At 50.0% G+C, this 19,046-nt stretch overlaps 1 protein-coding gene across 1 annotated transcript; it reads right to left on the reverse strand.

The window, feature by feature from the left end:
• Positions 1–5,973: 5,973 nt before the first annotated feature.
• Positions 5,974–18,380, reverse strand: DLL1 (delta like canonical Notch ligand 1). The gene is made up of 11 exons (XM_069606904.1): positions 17,583–18,380; positions 16,137–16,448; positions 14,191–14,251; positions 13,343–13,600; positions 11,743–11,803; positions 10,907–11,037; positions 10,394–10,563; positions 9,390–9,606; positions 7,856–8,657; positions 7,602–7,719; positions 5,974–6,710 (listed from the first exon to the last, which is right to left on the reverse strand). Exons 1-11 carry the CDS (start codon positions 17,634–17,636, stop codon positions 6,705–6,707), a joined length of 2,190 nt encoding a protein of 729 aa, XP_069463005.1. The 5' UTR covers positions 17,637–18,380; the 3' UTR covers positions 5,974–6,704.
• Between the last annotated feature and the right edge of the window lie 666 nt (positions 18,381–19,046).

Genomic DNA, 19,046 nt, shown 5'->3' on the forward strand with positions numbered 1-19,046 from the left:
TCACCCTATCTTTATTTTAAAACAAAAGTGTGGGTGACATAATAATTGCCATTTGAATTTGTACAAATCTGTAAACCAAACTGCTAGCCTTTTTAAGCATGCAGAAAAATCAAAATTGCACAGCACTGCATATGGTAATTGATTTTGTTCATTGACCAGTGCTGATTATTTCTTGAATTGAAATCTGGAAAAAGTTAAGTATTGTGAAATGTGTTAGTCCCAACCAACTTGTGCGATTTATTTATGTAAAAAAACTTTAATTGTGAGCCACAAAGATGGTGGCGTGTGTAGTTTACTGTGACATGTGTTACCTATTACTCAAATAAATATAAATATATTTCCTGTACCCCGGCCTGGTTCTTTGCTCATTGGTGGGACAGGGGGAGGGATCCAAGGGGCATGAGATGAAGCTGAAATAGGGCTGAACAAAGAATTTACATTAAACAGTTTGTTGCGTGACACCTTCATTGGAGAGGGAATGAACTCCCCCATGTTGAGGGTGGCCTCTCAATAAACAGTTACACAGTTAAAAGGATTTTGAACAATTTCCTATTCACATGTGCCTGACAAAGCCCTGTGTGACACTACATTTACTAAATATTCTATTAAATACTAACTTACTGTAAAATCTTAAAGGCCATTGCCTGGACTAGAGTTGTACCTGGTTGGGATTGCTATTAATTGCTGATCACTAATGTGTTCTATTAGCAGTATTAAGCTTAGTATAGCGATGATTTGTGTTGCAATAATGTGAGCACCCACTAAATATGTTGCATGTGCCAATATAGTACACCACAGTATAGAAGTTGCTCACCATTCCATCTGACAGTAAAATGTTGCTTATTGCCAACAAAAGGTTGGAGGCCCCGGCAGTAGGACATGAATTTCCATTGAGACACCAGGACAGAAAATAACAGTAGGGTATGATTTACATTTGGGCACTTAGGAGCAGATTTTACTATGGGACATCTGGGCACAAAATTACTGTAGTAGCTCATCACCCCTTTCCTCGTCAGAAAGTATTCAGGACCAGGGCGGGGAGCAGATGGCACGGCAAGCAGGCATCACCCTTTGCCTTTGTCAGACGCCCGGACAAGGCTGCCATGTTTGCCTTTCATTGGCGTGAAGAGACCTCACTCACAGGGACAATTAACTGGTGTGGTGCCGGAGGATTGGGTGGGTGGAAAGTGGACAAATGCTTTTAAGGAGTTTGCCCAACATAGAACCTTTATAAAAGGGAGCATCCTTCCAGGTTTGCTGTGTCAAAGGGCCTCATTACGAGTTTGTCGCCAGGATACCAGCAAACGGAATTGCTGTTACCGCCACTTGACCTGCCGGAATTACTGGCAGATTACAAGTGCCAGTAAGGGCAGTAAATCCCCATACCATGGAGTCCTTTAGGACTCCATGGAGGGATTTGTTGACACCGTTATTACCATGCCAGTAATACCAGCAGTTTTGTGCTGGTATGGTGACGGATTTACCTCCAGCCCTTAGCTGGGACTAAATCCTCCATCCCTACCTGCAGACTTGCAGCTGGTCGGTCTGGTAAAAGTGCCGGTAAACGTTATTACTGGCACTTTTACCGTATACCGGCCAACTAGTTATGATCCACAATGACTTTTTGCGGTTGGGCAGACCTCGTTCCACCCATGCCACATGACCTGTTCAACAGCCATACTAGGAGAGAGGTATGCTGGAAGGCAAGGGGACAAACGATTTGTGAAGGTTTTGCCCAAAAAAAGTCTTTATCGAAGGATGCGTCCTTCCGCTTAGGCTGCGGAATGCAAAATCGTATTCCTATGTACTGACCCATTATGCCAATATAAGAGGTTGTACCCACACAGAAAAACAGATAGTCTCAATGAAAAGGTGCACAACTGTAGATTGTAGCCATGTGTTGGCACATTAAGGATGAACGAAAGACAGATATGAATTCAACGTCTCTAAGCGCGCCTGCACAATCTCTTCAAGGAAATCTTTTGTTTTTCACGGGCTTGAACGTCAAAATTAAAGCCTTATAACACGTTTGAGTTGGAGTTGGTCTGCAAGTGCACCATCATCTACAAAGACAATGAACATGTGTGTGTGACATCAGTGAGTGTCATATTGGAGAAGTATTTTCCCGTCACCCAAGTCTGGTGCATATTCTGTGTCGTACCCACTATTTCTGCTAATAGTTGGCCCTGCATAGAACAACATTTTAAGCCAATATAAATGAAAACGTCAAAAGGAGGTAAGAATACCAAATGATAATGCTATTTCACTCTCGTAGCTACTACTGCCAGAAACGTGTCACTCGCTGGGGTCTTCCGAATAAAGGTTTTGGGTGATTTAGTCAGTTTGGTGTACTTCCTTAAATACACTGTTAATTACCTTTCAGCAAAATGTTACCAAAATAAACATTGTACAGTTACTCTTTCTTGGAGCTGGTCTCCTCACAAATCTTTAGTCATGACGTCACTGAAGACATACTGACAGGAAGCAACGCTCACGCAGACAGCCGCAACCCTGGGAGGCCCACACTCCACTCGGGGCATCAATGCTAAGACAGCTGCTGGCCTTTCCAAACGGTGTATCATTTTCCTAGCTACCCACAATTCAAAAGTGAGGGACGCAGAACGCGGACACCCATTTGCATTGTGGTATCCATGTAATGCAGCTGGGTCTCTTGGTGCTATATGGGATAATGTATCTAGTCAGTACATGTTAGGGTACTGTAAAACGGCTTGGGGGTTTGTGCCTGCACTCACCCTGTGGACTCATGTACTATACCGATCTTGGCAATAACTTTTAATAGTTTAATACACAGTTTAAGGCATTTTCCTGCATGCATTCAACGGAATCCTGTTTGGATAATGTACGTGGAACTTGGCACAGCTAGCATGGCGTCCTTGGGATTGGGCTGCATTTGTGCGTTGTATTTCCTGTTTGCTATTAATGACAGGGAAGAGAGTCAACGGTCGAACATGAGAACACGTTCCCTTTCCGCGTTTAGTCTCCCGCCCCTTGACAGAGTTGTGCAATGGCAAGCATGTAACATCCGTCAGGTGCGTTCCCTCCAGCGGCTGTTGTCTGAAAGGTAGCATTTCTGTGGACGTTTCCCTTGGCAACAGGAGCGGGCCGGCACGGCAAGGTCAGAGAGCGCGAGCGGAGCCGTTGTCCTGCCATGTGACCTAGTAACAGGTAAACGCGCTGATCACATGGCGCGAGGCAGAGCTACACAAAAGAGCCTGCAGCTGGATTCAGGTCGTGTTTGCGTTGTCTTCTGCGAGCAAGCGGCCGCACAGTACTAGTGTTAAAAATACACGTTGCACCCACTGTAACCACCATTACCAACTATAATAAACAGGTCTGCGATGCATAGTTAGACTGTCTGGGGCAGCTCAGTGTCCCTGATCGATCACATTAGAGGCACACTCAATTTGGAAGCACTTAGCTGTCTTGCGGCTGACAGTGTAGTCTATGCATGTAGCATGCAAACTATTCCCGTATGCTTCCTGTAGCTGTACCATCAACCTGCCTCATACTGTATTACACATTGTCACCCTCCTCCCCCAGATGCAATCGCACAAATATATAATGCATAAATACATTGGTGGACAAAATGGGGGTTCATGACTCACACAACATGTCCCATTCCGAGGTGCTAATCCAGTGCTGGTTTTAAGTTTGCATTCTGGAACCTGTCCTGGGTTTATATACTGGGGAAACTCCTGACTGCAAGTTCCAGAATGCAAAGTTAAAACCAGGGCTATAGCAGCATCTCCTGAATGGATCAGATACGTCAGCAATTATGATTCAGGAAACTATAGAAACCTGCCTTTTATTGTCGATGAGAATTCTACCAATTGCAAGTGTCCACTAGACCTGTTGTGTGGTCCACCTATTGGTGAGAGGTCTGCTACACTCCTTGGGTGGTGCAGGTATGTATAGAAGTGTCTGCTGGACTCTTTGTGTGGTGCATCTATTGATCATTATCTGCAGTGGGGTCCGCTAGTCTGCTTGTGTGGGTAGTGCTCCTACTGGTACAGGCCTGTGGAGATGTCTATTATGTGTGTTGTGTTGTGAATGTATTGGTGGAGATGTGCAGGCCCCTTTTTCGGTGATACGCATGTCAACAAGTTTCTCCTTATCACCTATTGGCGGTGCCCATATAGTGTTTGCTAGACTACATGCGTGGTACACATATTCTAATAACGTGCAGTGGCTTCCCCTAGACTGCTTGTGTGGCTGGGGTACCTACTGCAAAGGACCTGCAGAGGTGTCCACTACACTTTTTGTTTGCTGTATGTATTGAAAAGGACCCGAAAAAGTGTCCACTGGACACCTTGTTTGGTGCATTTATTAATGCTCCCTCCGTGCTGCACCCACCAATGGGATCTTCGGGTTTTCTCCTTGCCGGATTCACCCTATGATCAGTGCCAGGGGGATGTCTTCTAGACTCCTTGACAGACCACACCGATGCATCTGTTAGACTTGTGTGGGGATCTTCACAAACTCCATTCCACAGCCGGGCAGTCTCAGCCTTTCACCCGTCCGGATACATCAAGTAGCGTAATGTGGGAAAATAATAATATCTGCCATTACAGCACTTTGAAGCAAGAGGAATCTGACATTAAGTGCTACATAAGCAGACACATGAATATTATTGCGTACTGCATGTCATTTTTGGCCAAAAACCCATTGACAAGTGATGGTGAACTAGTGCCTCATTGCAGACCTTGTATAGGATTTGCAAGGGCAAGGCGACTGTCTTTGTTGGGATATTAAATCCCTCAGGATCTCGCATGTGTACCTGTACTGCCGCTTCGTGGGATTCTAAGAGGTGAATGGGTGCCGTGTGCCCCAGCAAAACCTTCAAGAGGACAATGCAAACTGCAGTTTGTGTTGTATTTGTAAAATGTAATGTGTTGCTTTAGGTGATTAGATCCAGCCGTGACACAATAAGCTACATACCGTGTCATACAGATTCTTTGGGGTGTTGCGGGGGACCTTGGGATTGTTCACTTTTTGAACACACCTAGCAGTCTTGCCCAAAGTGGCCATTCAACTTTGATATGGATAATGGCCCTGAGACTGAACTGTATGTGCGCTTTCGAGCAAGTCTTGCTTCTGTCTGGCTGACCTTTGAAAGTTTTGAAGAGACAACGCACTGATGGTTACCAGCCCATTCATAGTGCCTCTCTTTACTTAATTATAGCTATCCTTACCTACTGTTAATGTATGCTCTCAGTTTTGGCCAGAGTTTAGAGTAAACCCTTGTGGTTCCAGGTCGGCCATTTTAGGTAAACAGGATCACAAACACCAGTTTAGTAACTGTTGATGCCCCTATTTTCTCCATATTTTGCAATGGCCTTCAATTTTACTGGCAGTTGATTTGGTGCAATTCAACAGTGACAGTAATATTCTAGAAGTTGTCCATATAAGGAGCTTGTATAAGGTTTGCCAGGCCCCCTTGTTTATAGCCATTGACAACCCAGCATACCAAAGTGGGGAAAAGGCCCCAATTATGGGATTCTCAAAGGTGTAGCGAGTTTTGTTGAATCAGGCCCTGCCAACAAGTTTCTGCTTCTTATGAAGTTGTTCAAGACTACACAGTTGCGTCCATCGAAAAGCAGCCAATGTTGATAGAAACAATGTCTGCTTGGCCCAGAGCGGGGTCTAATGGCCCTGGTGGTCTATATGAGGGAATATCCTCAATTTAAAAGGCCACTAGCAAGATTTCAAACTTACATTTCGCCAATTGACCTGCAAACAAAAAAAAAATCTCATCAAGTTATTTGGTGGAATTTATTAGATGTAAATTGGCCCAAAAAAATTGGGATCTCTGTATTGCTCTGCCATGAGTGGCTGGAAATTGCAAGAGCAAGACTTGAGGATCCCGTATTTGTGCCAACTCATTGGCCATCACTGTACGACAATCAACTAGCATCGAGCAACCTCGCCTCGAGGAAAAGATGGCAGCAAGTGTATCATTAATAATATTTATTTTGGAAAAATATTTTAAAAATGAATTCCTTCATTAACAAAATGGTAAAAAACCTCAAATAGCATTTGCACAATATTTCATAAATACATTTATATACAAAAAAATATAGTCACATAGACCCGAAGTGCCTTTGTACATATTTAACAAGATTTAAATTATAAAAAGAAACATCACAAAATACTCAATCTTTACAAGTCTCCAGAACATATTTTGTACAAATTGAAAATATAACGCACACTTTTTGACCTAGCAAAACACTTTTTTCTCTGTATCAAAAAAGACAATGAAGGCAGTGTCTGAGTCTCTAGTTCAAGAAAAGAGTGGCTGGTAAGAATCCAGAGGATACACTTCAGGCAGTGTACACTTCCTGTGTAGTACTTATAAAGTCCATTCATTACATACATATATACCTACATAATTGAACATACATAGATATATAGAGCAACCGTCCATAGTGCAATGGAAATGTCATAAAAGGCAGTGCAACAGTTTTTGTCCGTGAACACCGAACCTAGCTTGGGGTGTCCGCCGGGGGTTTGCAGTCACTTTGCTAACTTCAGTAGAGAACCAGCTCGGTCTGAATTTAGTTACTCAGCAGCAGTCAGTGAAGGTACTCCCTCTCCTCTCTCAGCAGCATTCAGTGGGGCATTTCACCTTTCAATATATATATTAATATATAGAAGACAGGAATGTGTGTTGTGTCACCTCAACGTTACACCTGCAGAAGCCAAAAAGAAAGAGCGCATTAGATGAAACGCCACATGGCGAAATACAAGCACATCTCTTAAAGGCAAACGCCTGTTCAAAAGAAGAACCAGAATTCTTTTCCCCACAGACTCCCACCAACATTTACACACAGAAGGATGTCCTCCCTTCCCCCACATTTGGTGGCCAAGCTGAGTGGATGCACAGAAAAATCACTGCAGTCTGCCATGTGTTGTACACCCCATCCACTGCACTGCATTCCACATATCCTCTCAAACAGACCTGAAGTCATTTGGGGGTGGTGGCAACACTATGGTAGACTCCTGAGGTTCTGCAGCATCATTTTAAATATCTCCCTCATCAGCAGGACCTCAAGAAAATAAAGTTTCCAAGTTGAGGGCGGGGGTGGGGGGGGTGAGTCTATCTCTGACTAACAAGGTGTATTTCATCTTATGGGATGGATTATTTAACTTAGGCCAGAAATTGCATCGAATATGTTTTGTTATAGGTCCTTATTTGTGTTTGATAAAAGGGGCACATTTGAGACACGGTGGAATGGTCATGGCTCACCCTATAAACTGCTGGAGCTATTGGAAACCAGGCACATGGCAGTGTGTGGTATAAAGCCTGGTAATATGGCACACCAATCTCTCTCCTTGGAGAGCTATTACTTTTATATATTTTTTTTATTTATTTACACTTCTCGTGATGAGAATTTAGCTAGAGTTTACCACGAGGAAAATTGGGAGGATTTGAGGGTCAGGAAAGGGCCATATGTGCAATCCCTTTTCTACTCTGTGACTGGCAAAGTGGACTGCATTGGAAGAAAGCGCTTTAGTGGCTGGTGGTGTTTTATGGCATTGCCAGAAAAGCAGTCCCAAAAAAATGTCTATGAGGCCCTTACCTCTGTTGCTATGATGCACTCATCTTTCGCCTCCGATATGACATACACCGACTGGTACTTTGTCTCTTTTGAAGTGGAATATAAGGATTCCGGCCGCCTTCGTTCCGATGTCTCACTACTGATGATAATAAGAAAAGAAAGACACAGAGTTAGAAAACTCAAGGAATGAATGGTAGATATAGTGCATTACGGCATACAAGACGTGTTGAGTATCTTTCAAATCTTTCGGTCATCGATGTGAAAATAGAATCTACCTTTTTAGTTGCACTGAATGCTTGTCTTCAGCCTCAGAGTCTCTGGCCACGCACTTCGAGTCGCGCTTGCCATGCTCCTCCTTCACAGAGTCCTCGTGCTTGAGCTCATGCACGAGATTGTAGTCCACAGATGGATATCTGGCTTTGTAGCCATTTTTGTCCGGCGTGCTCTCACTGTACAAGTCTGCTTTCTTGTTCGTGTTTTTGATTTGGGTTGCCCCAATGACGCTGACCGATATGTCCTTTTCTCGACTGCAGTTGGCCAAGTTGTTCATGGTCTCTGACTCACCCCGGTATGAGTCTGAGTCCCGCTGGCGGCGCCTCTGCATCTTTAGACGAAGGCACACAACCACTGTGGCGACCCCGAATAGCAGCATCAGGACCAGGATGATCCCAGCGCACACCGCAATCCAAGGAAACTGCCCACTCTCGCCCTCAACGTACTTTTCAGTGAAGTCAACGACGACAGCCGGCTCTTGGGGCTGCTCGGGGAGTAGAAACTGGCAGTTCATTCCCCCATAGCCCCTGGCGCATTCACAGACATAGCGGTTGTTTCTCTCGTGGCAAGTTGCGCCATTGTGACAAGGGCTGTGCTCGCACCTGCTGACGGGCGTGCTGCAGTTCTTCCCATTGTAGCCCGGGGGACAGGTGCAGGAATAGTCATTAACCCCATCCTGGCATGTGCCACCATTGGCACAAGGGTAGGAAGCGCATTCATCAAGGTTGTCATCACAGTGTCTTCCGCTGAAGCCATCCTGGCACTGGCAGATATAGGAATTCCCCAGATCAACACAGTGGGCACCTGCAACACAAGTGGGAGAAGATGAGTGATAAATCACCAATGCCTTCAATTCACATAAGCAGGACATTCGAAATCAAGGCCCATCACCAAACTTCGGAAACAATAACCAAGACTGAAATCCTGCATTTAAAAGCATGAGTTCTACGTAAGCTGAAGAAAGGTTACAAACAATCATCGAAATATGATTTGAGATCTTGCAATGTCAAAGCCAGCCAGTCAAACTGGTTTATTCAAACCAAACTCTCTAACTTCGATGAGGAACATTCACATTCTGTGCATCTTTCTGTCCAATAATTTTATATATGGAAAAATTAGGGGTGACCTCTTCGGAGAAATATGCCCAAAGAAATTGCTGTTATAACGAGAAAATCTGGGGCTATAAAAGGGAAGGTTAGCCCATCTGTACAATGGGCAATAATGGTTTCTGGGAATAAAAGACAGCAATGTGGTGACGTGGGCTTTACCCAAGCTGCAGGTGAGGTTGGGAAATAAAAACAGGACTTTCCACACACCGCAATTAAACCTCTTGGATGCAAGACGACACAGAGCACCACAGGTTCGATCCCAGGGTCCACGTTTAGAAACTTCTGGGTATTAAGTGCGTTATAAATAACCTATCATATCATATAGGTCTGCAAGGGTACATATGGAACCAGGCACCCACTTCAACCAATGCCAATCTATTTTAGAAGAGAACAGGTTCCCAAGTGATAATGAAGTTGGCGTCCTTACCATTGGAGCAGGGATTGGAGCTGCAGTAATCGATTTTCTTCTCACAGTTGAAGCCCGAATAGGACACCGGGCAGCGGCAGCTGTAGCCACCATCTGGATTGTCCGAACACCGGCCTCCGTTGAAACAGGGCCCATCGGCGCAGGTCATGGCGCTCAACTCACAGTTTTTCCCATAGAATCCCGGAGGGCAGGAGCACGAGTAGCTATTCTCAAGGTCCTGTTTAAAGGAAATTAATGAAAGCCAAATTAAAACCACGTCTGACATGAACAAGTATAACCGTCGACATTTTCTACAATGGCGTAAAAGTGAGGCGCGTGCAAGACAGGTTGCGTCACTCTGCAATTGAAATTGAAATGCAGGCCTGCCATTCTGTGCTTTTCATATTTTGTACATATCTTGTGCCTCTATTGTACAGGGTGGAAGCTGTGGGGTCTATAGCTGGATTCAATGCGGCCTGTGTGGTAGACGTGGATACCGCTGAGCCCACATTCATTTCAATGTTGAGTCTATGCATCTTCAAGACCCCCACTGCTTCAACACTAAACCCTGTGAGAATGCAAGCCTCTGGGTGGGCATGTGGACTGATAGCAATCCGTGCCGGGGAGAAGGTTGTTCCCTTTCAGTGAAACATTCAGGGCCTCGGGTTAGTTTTAATGCTTTTTACGTACACCCTCCTTGTTTGCAGCTAGTAACAGTGCAGCGTCCATGCTTTGTTGCTCATATGTACCGCATGATCCAGAGCATGCTAGGCAAAGTAGGGAAGTTCTACTTGGGGGTTAGTTCAAATACAGGCCTCTACTCGAGATATACCTGGACCACATAACAAAATGTAGAACGTGGGTCACCACAGACACAGTGAATACTTGGGGTGGAGAGATCGTTCTAGAAGGTTCTAGTGACTTGTGTTGCCACTGTGGGTATGCTAAGCCCCGAGACAGCCTATTCCCCTACGGTTAACCGGCACCTTCGTGCTCTGTCGGCCGGTTGTTGCGCCACAGCTTACCGTGCAGCTCCCTCCGTTCTTGCAGGGGTTGGCGTCGCATTCATTTAGTTCGACCTCACAGTTGGAACCCGTGTAGCCGGGGCGGCAGGAACAGGTGTAGCTCCCCTGGCCGGTGTTGGTGCAGGTGGCCGCGTTCTTGCATGGCTTGTGATGGGTGCAGTAATTGAGATCTGAAAAGTTGAACAATCGCGTAAGAAACTGATTTTAAGACGGCACACAAAAAAAGCAAATGCCCTGCCCACACATAGCCCTATGCGCTATACACGGAGGAGAGTGGGTTTAGGAACTAACTAATGTGCACAACGTACTTTTAATCTGAGCTTCCAACCAATCCCAAAGTGAGTTACCCTGGACCAATCCTGCTGTCTCTCTCCCTCTGTGAGTGATATAGCCACGTCACTCATATAAGCCCTGCGCACTGCGCTGATGTCATTCCGTCACTATCTGGCAACATTCAGAGCTTTCTAGACACAAAATCGGAGAGTGGTATTTGCAGCGAGGAGAGGGGCTCACCCTGGTTACAGAAAAGTCCCCCCCATCCTTCCTGGCAGTTGCACTGCCACGGCTGCTGGCAGGTCCCGTGCAGGCAGCCTGGGTATCGAATGCACTCGTCGCAATAGCGCCCTTGCCAGCCCACTCTGCATCTGAAAGCAAGCAGGTAGAGGAAAAACAAACGGTTAGATGTTGACTACAAAACAGCAGTAAAAAAAAAAAAATCCCCAGCTTAAAACGCTGAAAACAAACCCAAGCCCGGGGCCTGGGTGTCGGGTTTCCCAAAGAGCCCACAGCCTCGCCTGTGTGTGTGGAGAGGCCCCGAGTGGCACCGGCAGCCTGGCACGGAGCCATTGTCCCGGCCACTTGTTTTGTTTGCTATCATTTACAGTCGCCGAGGCTCGCGGTACGGAGCCCAAACTCATTAGGGCCCGCGCTGATGACAGGTGTATTTGGGGTGGGGGCCAGGCCCTCCCATTGGTTCTGCTAGCAACAGGATTCCTCCGGTTACCGAATGGCGCGTATACAGTATAGTGCAGGAAAATGGGGTATGTATACACACTACATATGTACACTTGTGTATACAACGTATATATGCACTGTATTCATGTAAGTGCGTGTGTCGTCATGTGCAAAACGCCACCTGGTGGTGTGATCTACCATGCACGCCCAGTGCACTTTATCAGGTTATACATAATTCAAACGTAAACACCCACTTTCGTGTAACGTGGTGGCGTGCGGGCTAGCTACCGACAGTGCATTTCCAAGGAAGCAGATGTATTTTTTTTTAAAAGCAGGTGCACCAGTATTTTTTTCAAACGAGAGAAGAGAACAGCAAAAGAAAGGGCGGCACTTACTTGCACTCGCCGGGCCGGTCGCAGAATCCGTGTTGCTCGTCGCAGCCGGGCAAGCAGATCGCTACAAGGGAAGAAAGGCAGGCGAAGGTGAGACGGGCCGTGAAGTAAGCCATGGTGGCGCAGAGCGCGTCGCGCGTCTGGGGGGTGGGGGCGCCGTGTTAACACCAGCTGAAGTAATCCCCGAGGCCGGGTGGGGCATTGAGCCCAGCTCGCCTAGTAACCGGACCCTTTGGTTATCACCAGGGGCGAACAGTCTGCTTAATACAGTTGCACGCAGACAAAAGGCCCCCCCGACAACCGCACACCCCTCTTTTCTTCTCATGGAGGGTCAGAAGTCCCTTTTCGCCCCCGCCACCTTCCTGGGGCCTAGCCCGCCACCCCCCTGCCTGCTGGCCCAGAGTGTGTGCAGATAAGAGTGGACAGCTGGTGTGCAGGGTGCCAGTGCAGGGCAGCTGCTCCTTTGTGTATTCTCTCCCAGCAGCTGCCCCTCTGCAACAATGACCCCCCCCCCACCCCCAGCCTCCCATACAAGCAGGGGCCAGGCCTTCTCCCCCGGCAGCCTATCGGCGCCCCCGTCTAATCTATGCCACGCGCGTGATTTCTCTGCAAACTTTCTTTCGCATCAATAAACAGCCTGCAGTTCCCAGAAAAAAAAAGAAAGGGGGAGACGAGAAAAAAAGAGGGGGAGCGGGGGGAGGGAGGAGGGTGGAGGCCCATTCAAAGGGAACTAGGTGGAATCTGTGCTGCTCATTACTCTGCTGGGAAACCATCAAGTGTGTGTGTGTGTGTGTGTGTGTGTGTGTGTGTTTTCCTTCTTTTTTTAAACGAGCACTGGCTTGGAGGCTCTACTGGAACGAATGCAAAGGCGCAAAAAAGAAGCGATGGCCTGTGAATCTCTTGGGTTTTATGCAAACAAATGAAGCAAAAGAAAAGGCGGGAGTGGGCGGTGCTGCGCGAGCGCTGGGACAGGGCGCCTTGTCATCTGCTGCAATGTCCCCATTCAGATACTTAAAGGCATTTTACAGCAATGCATACCAGAAAGAGTGCCGGAAAGAGTGCATGAACTTAAGTGAAGCATAGGGCTTTCACTCTGGATCCCAACCGGGACCTCGCCATGAGACCGTGGAAGGGTTAAGTGGACAGAAGTTTATCTACCCAAGGAGCCAACTGGAAAGTCACTCAAGGGGGCAACACGGGGCAAGGCCCACCCAAAATCTGTAAATGCCCACTCAGCAGTGCAGATGTTAATGTCACCGCGGTGGGCCCAACTACATTAGCTTCAGGCCCCACTTGTTAGACAATCCTGGCTACGCCTCTGCCCACACCTTGCCAAGGGAGATGCACCTTGAAGTCTTAGCTGTAGAGATAAGACAAGAATGGGTGCGGTGCCAACCTGCCACTTACAGGTAGTAAAAGGGAGGATTCCTGCTAGTTGAATGCTATGGGGCATGTAGACGCGCTGTGGATGAAAAAGGGAGGTGTTCCTAGAGGGCCCTGCTGAGGGTGTGTGTCAGGCTCTCATGGATCAGCACTGTGTGGTGGTGATCTTGCAGGGATTGTGGTCTGTGCATGGTGTAGCCCCCTGCCATGGGATACTTACCCTCTGTGCAGTACTGGCCCTTCCAGCCCTGGTTGCACTGCTTCTCGCCTCGCTCCCCACAGGTGAAGTGTCCGAAGGTGTCGTCTCGTGGGCGGCAGAAGACGGAGCAGCCCTCGCCGTAGTAGTGTTCATCGCACATGAAGCGGTAGGAGTACTTGAGGTCGGTGCGGCCGCTGCTGTGCAGGTCCTGGGACCAGTCCTCGCCCACGGCCAGGTGCCTCTGGATGGCCAGGCGGCTGATGAGCCGGTCGGGGTTATCTGCAGGTGGAGAGAGGGGAGAGGGATGGTTAGCCCAATGCTCACACCACACGCACCAACAGTTCTTCAAAGCTAATATGGGGGGTGGCTACATATAGTACATTTAGGGAAGATGGCTACAACCAGCGCTCTGAAACACACGGGGGCATCAGACATCCCCTCGTTGAAAAAAATGGGACATTGTTTGGCCCCATCTACAAACCCCATTTAAACAGGCAGGGTGTGCTGCAGGCGCATTAAAGTGCATCATGTATAAGGAGGAGATGGCTTCTTTTTAGCTCCCAAACACTTGCCTTGGGCATTACAGGTTGGGTATTTTAGTTCTGAAAGCCATGTTTTAGGCCTGCAAACGTCAGGACAGCCGCCTAACTATGGCGCCACCATAAAGAATTCAGGGTGACCCGCAACCCCAAACTGCCAGACTAAGGAAGGGGGTGGGGGGCATTCACTCCAATTCAGAAGCTCCCTTAGGACGAGATGGTTGGCAGAATTGGGCTTTGGTGGCTGAGAATGGCGCATGGCGCCCTTGAGAGGGAAGCTCAGACCGGAATGGTCTGGGGGGGGAGCAGGGCCTGGCTCGTGGGCCTTACCTGTGGCGAGGTCCTCGGGAGAATCCGTGTGCAGTGCTTCGATGATCAATGAGAAAGTGCCCTGCAGGAGAAAAACACAAAGAGAGGGGGTTAGGAAAGCACATTAGAGCCGGGGTTACAAAAATAAAGGTGTGTGCGTAGCAACTGAGTGTATATCTTTCAGCGGGGACCTGCTTTCTGTGTGTGTGTGTGTTTCCTGGCTGGCACTTCCCCCCAGCCAGCTCATTCGGGTGGCGGTGTGAGGAGAGAAAAGGAAGCCGGGCGAGAGGGCGGGGAGTGACCGGCAGTTGTCATTAATCTTCACGCTTAATTCCCCCCCGTTTCACACACTCGGGGACGGCTGTAAAACGAAGCCTTTTGGGAATTTCACGCTGAGCTGACAATTACACGACCAGCTCCGGAGACACAGGAGGGGAGGCATGAGGCGAGAAGATTTCCCACACCACCAGGAATGACACTTGCTGCTTAGGGAAGTGGGGGGGCGGGGGGTGTCCATAATCAAAAGAGAAAGGGAACTGGTCTGTTCCCCCGCCCCCTGTCAACACCCGGGCTCCCCGCAGCCACACGGCTCAAGATGTTGCACCCAGCTGCTGAGTACCGATCAGGGCACATCAGAGCAGCGGCCATGCCATTTCCCCTGGCGGGGAGGCGATCATCGCCCCCATCAGAGCGGGCATTAGCATGCATTCCTGCCGCCTGCCTGGGCTCCTCTGATATGGATCTCGGGCTCAGAGGGGAGCGGGGCTGGTCGCTTCACCACCGCCACCCCCCCCCCCCCCCATCACAGTAACCTCACACTTGCCCAAATACTTCCATAGGGGAAGCGGTAACTTTTGGCAGGAAGTTGAGGGCCTGCCGATACAGGGGTCATTTGGGACCCGGTGGGTCGGGCTTGTAATGGATCAGGAAGCTAGGCCGCGTGTGTGTGTTTTTGCGGTCCCCCGCTGAGTGCAAGTGGGACTGTGATTGCAGCCGGGCCAAACGCTTGCTAAACACCGGCCAGCACCGGCAACATGCCCTTCCAGTCGGCTATGATCGGGGCAGTGCACAGCGGGGGACTCGGGCCGCCCTCTGCGTCTGATATACTGCAACTCTTCGGGGGGGCGGGGGGGATGTCGGGCGGTCTGACTTTTATATGTGTGCATACGCGGCTGGCGACAGCTGCGCCTCGCTCGTTTCTGGGAGTCCGCTGGCTATGGGCACAATGTCTACGGGCACATCGTCTCTGGGCACACTGTCTATGGGCAGACCAGACAGTCTCTGGGCACACTGGCAGAGGAGGCGATCTGAACAGGGAAACCGGGATTAGAACATGTAACCCAGCCATAACCCAAGAGACCTTCAGATCTCCTGTTCAGAGAGCGTGCTGCCAATCCCCCCTACACACCAACAGGAATAGCGGGGTGCTGTTTTTTGTTTTAAACAAAACTTTAGAAATCCATCACATAAACGTACGGGTGAATCATACACAGGTGGACCAGGGCTTCGCTGATGCCGGTGTTTTGTGTTAGTGGGGTGCTGTGAGAGGTATAACTGTGTTTAGAGGAATGCACGTGCGCGCTAGAACAGCACGCATTGTTAAAGCACACTTGGCAACACGTCCCATTGCCATCTGTGGGTGCTTATCCAGGCCTGGTTTTTTCTTCTTTGCATTCTGGGATTTGAACTCGGACTACAACTCCAGAATGTAAAGGAAAAAACAGGATCTGACTCCTACCGATTGGGATGGGTCAGGTTGGCAAGTATGTTAAAGCGTGGCTGTTATCCCCATGGGCTCAGACATCCCCCACCTCCCCATCTTTAAGCATGTGTGCAATTTTGAAAGCAACGATGTGTTCCTGTTTTTTGCGCCTAAAATGCACTCTACATGCCACGGGTTGGATGAAGCTTCCCCCTCTGTAACAATTGCGATGTGTGGTGTGCTAAAGTAGGAGGGGAGCACTCACGGGCCAGGTGAAGCCGAAGGCGATGCGAATGGGGTTGCTGAATGCCGGGTCGCCACCCTCGGGCACGACGAAGGAGCCTCGGCCCAGCACGGGGGTGACGCCGCTGCCGTAGGTGCACGGCGGCTCGGGGGACACGTTGGCCTGGTAGTGCTTTAGGCAGACGCGGAAGAAGGTTCGGCACTGGCACTGCAGCAGCGCCCCCTGCTGCCCAGCGCCGGCCGCTCCAGGGCGGCAGCAGTTCGCGTTCCCCAGCGGGCCCTTCTTGTTCACGAACTCCTGCAGCTTCAGCTCAAAGACGCCGGAGCACGACACCTGCCGGGGACAAGCATAGGGGGGTTAGCGCCAGGCGGCTCCGCATTTCATCCACCAGCTTCACAGAGGCGAACACAAGTCACGCATGCAAAATAAGGCCCGCTGCGATAGCAGGACTTCGCAGCAGAAAAGCTCGGAGGCGCTCACATGTAAATGCGCCGCAATGCACTCGTTTGTAGAGCCTACTTCCATCCGCGGATGTAAATGCGCAGCACACCGCAGTACGCACCTGAACACAGCGCACGCTGCAACGCACAGACATACATAGCTCACACCGATGTACGCATGGCCGTACTGAAAGACAACTGTAGACATGCGTGTGAGCAGAGCACACGGCGTCATTCACAACAGGAGTACACAGAACATTCAGCGACATGCACATGTGCACGGAGGGACCTGCGATAAATACATGCGAGAAGACAGTATAGCCCACCCCACGCACTGGGCCAGCGTGCAGTGCACGGGTGCAGAAAGAACACATGCGTGCACACGACACAGGTTGGCATTCTTGCACACAGGGAGCGGACACCCACCGCAAGCCATGGCTTTATCCGTGTGCAGGGGACACTCCACTGCACACAGGTACACGGAAAGCACTCCAGCCAAGGCAACCTGCAAGCGTGACTATGGAAACGGCAACTGTCGCCCCAGTTTCAAGAAAACAAATGCAGCCAACTGCAGTAAACGCATAGCGCGCAAGAAACGGCAAACATATCCGTACACCGGGGAGGGGACTCCCCCGGTATGAGCTGGGGTGCAGAGAGAGAACGCCTTGCAGGCAGGCTGAGAAAGGAAGCGGCGGAGACTGAACCCCTCTTCGCTGCTGAGGAAAACAGACACACGCAAAAAAGAGCAAAGACGCCCCCAGTGCACACAACTGTTTAAAGCGGTCAGCGGCACTGAACCCGCAAAGGCACCACTCGGCCTTGGCCCCCCAGCTGCTCAACACAGCACAGTTGCAGTACAGGCAGCTTGGGAAATAAAACTAGCGAGCACCATCCGCCAGGAAAGACTAGACTGCCATGCAGCAAGTAAAAAACCGCAGCACGCATAAGAGGCATCACACTGCACGTGAAAGCCTGCACCCAAGCACGCAGCACCAGCAGGGGCCAGGCCACCATTCCAGCTCCTTACCTGGCACAGCGCGGCCAGCAGGGTGGCACAAGCCAGCAGGCACCGGCGATCCATCCCGCAGCGACTCCGCGTCCACAGACAGGGCCCCAAGGTATAGAAGACACAAAAAAGGGCCAAAAAGCGAAGGGGTGCGAAAAAGTCCAAGTGGAGACTGAGCGCCCCGGGCCGGGCGGTGCAAGAGTTCGTGTCCTGCTGTCTCTCTCAGCTCTCTCTCTCTCTCTCTCTCTCTCTCGCTCTCTCGGGAGCCTGTTCCCCAGCCCGCAGGTCCGCCCTCTCGGGGAGTGACAGCTCCGCCGAGCGGCAGAAAGGAGGAGGCTGTGTGAGGTAGAGGGCGAAAGCTCGCGAGGCCAATCCACGTCCTACTGCTCTGATGAAAATGTATTTAAGCCCCTTGGCTTCTCCTCCGAAGGGATCCAGAAGCAAACAAAAAAAAAATCCAGAAAATGTTTCAGATAAAACAAACAAAAAATCCAAATTCAAGACAGGTCAGTGCGGGCTTCCCACCACGAGCAGTCCGAGGCTGAAAGCTAGCTGGCAGTCCACAGGGTAGTTCCAGGATGCGGGGGCTCTCCGTGTGCTGAAGTGGATGGTGTCAGCAGCAGGGGGCGGTGCGAGCGGCCTCTGCGGGTCCTGGGATTGCGGTGTGCGTGCGTGAGCCGATCGCAGTGCAGCGGTGTCTGCTGGAAGGGGGTGGGTGGGTGGTGGTGATGATGATGGGAGGGGTGCGTGCTCTCGCTGCTCTGTGCCGCGGTGACTGTCTGCCCTCGGCTGGCGCCCGCCGCCCTTATATCCCGCCTTCCGCCCCAGCGCCTAATGACATGCAAAGCAGCGCCCGCCGCCCTCCCCTCTCCCCTCTCTCCGGCCCGAGGGCTGTCACAAAGGAGCCACTTTCCCGAGCCCTCCTCTCAATGGATGGCCAAATGGGCAGTGAGCTGTAAAATGGCAGCCCTCCCCTTCCTCACCCGACCGCAGAATGGGCTCATTGGCGTGCCTGCCTCCCCACACCCGAGCCAGGGCCCACCTCCTTTCCACCAGCCCCCTGCACGCACGCTTCTCCACCCCCAAAACCACCACCCCCTCCCAAAAAAGCAACCCCACCCCCTCACTCTAGGAAATCAACAAATCTGCTTTCTGAGCTCTATAATTACACTTTCATTGAGGGCTTTTTGAGTGAAAGCATTACTGTACCCAAGAAAAGTAACTCAGCGTCGATGACGCCACACTGCGAGGATATCCCCAGTTCGGAGGGGGCGGGAGGCAGCAGTGCAAGGTGGAGCGCTCGGAAGGATGCCAACTTACTCCACACAATATGAACGTCCACCTTTCCCCCACCAAAGATCGGGCGAGGCTTCACCCGCGCAAGTAGCGCTCCCACACCCCGCGGAAGCAGTACGCGGAAACTAAGCGGTCTGTTCAGCTAGGTTGGGAGATTCCAGCCAAGGAAAAGCCCACCAGGGGCATGGG

This window comes from Ambystoma mexicanum, chromosome 4p (assembly GCF_040938575.1).
Source record: "Ambystoma mexicanum isolate Mex_15411 chromosome 4p, UKY_AmexF1_1, whole genome shotgun sequence".
NCBI classification, from domain to species: Eukaryota; Metazoa; Chordata; class Amphibia; order Caudata; family Ambystomatidae; genus Ambystoma; species Ambystoma mexicanum.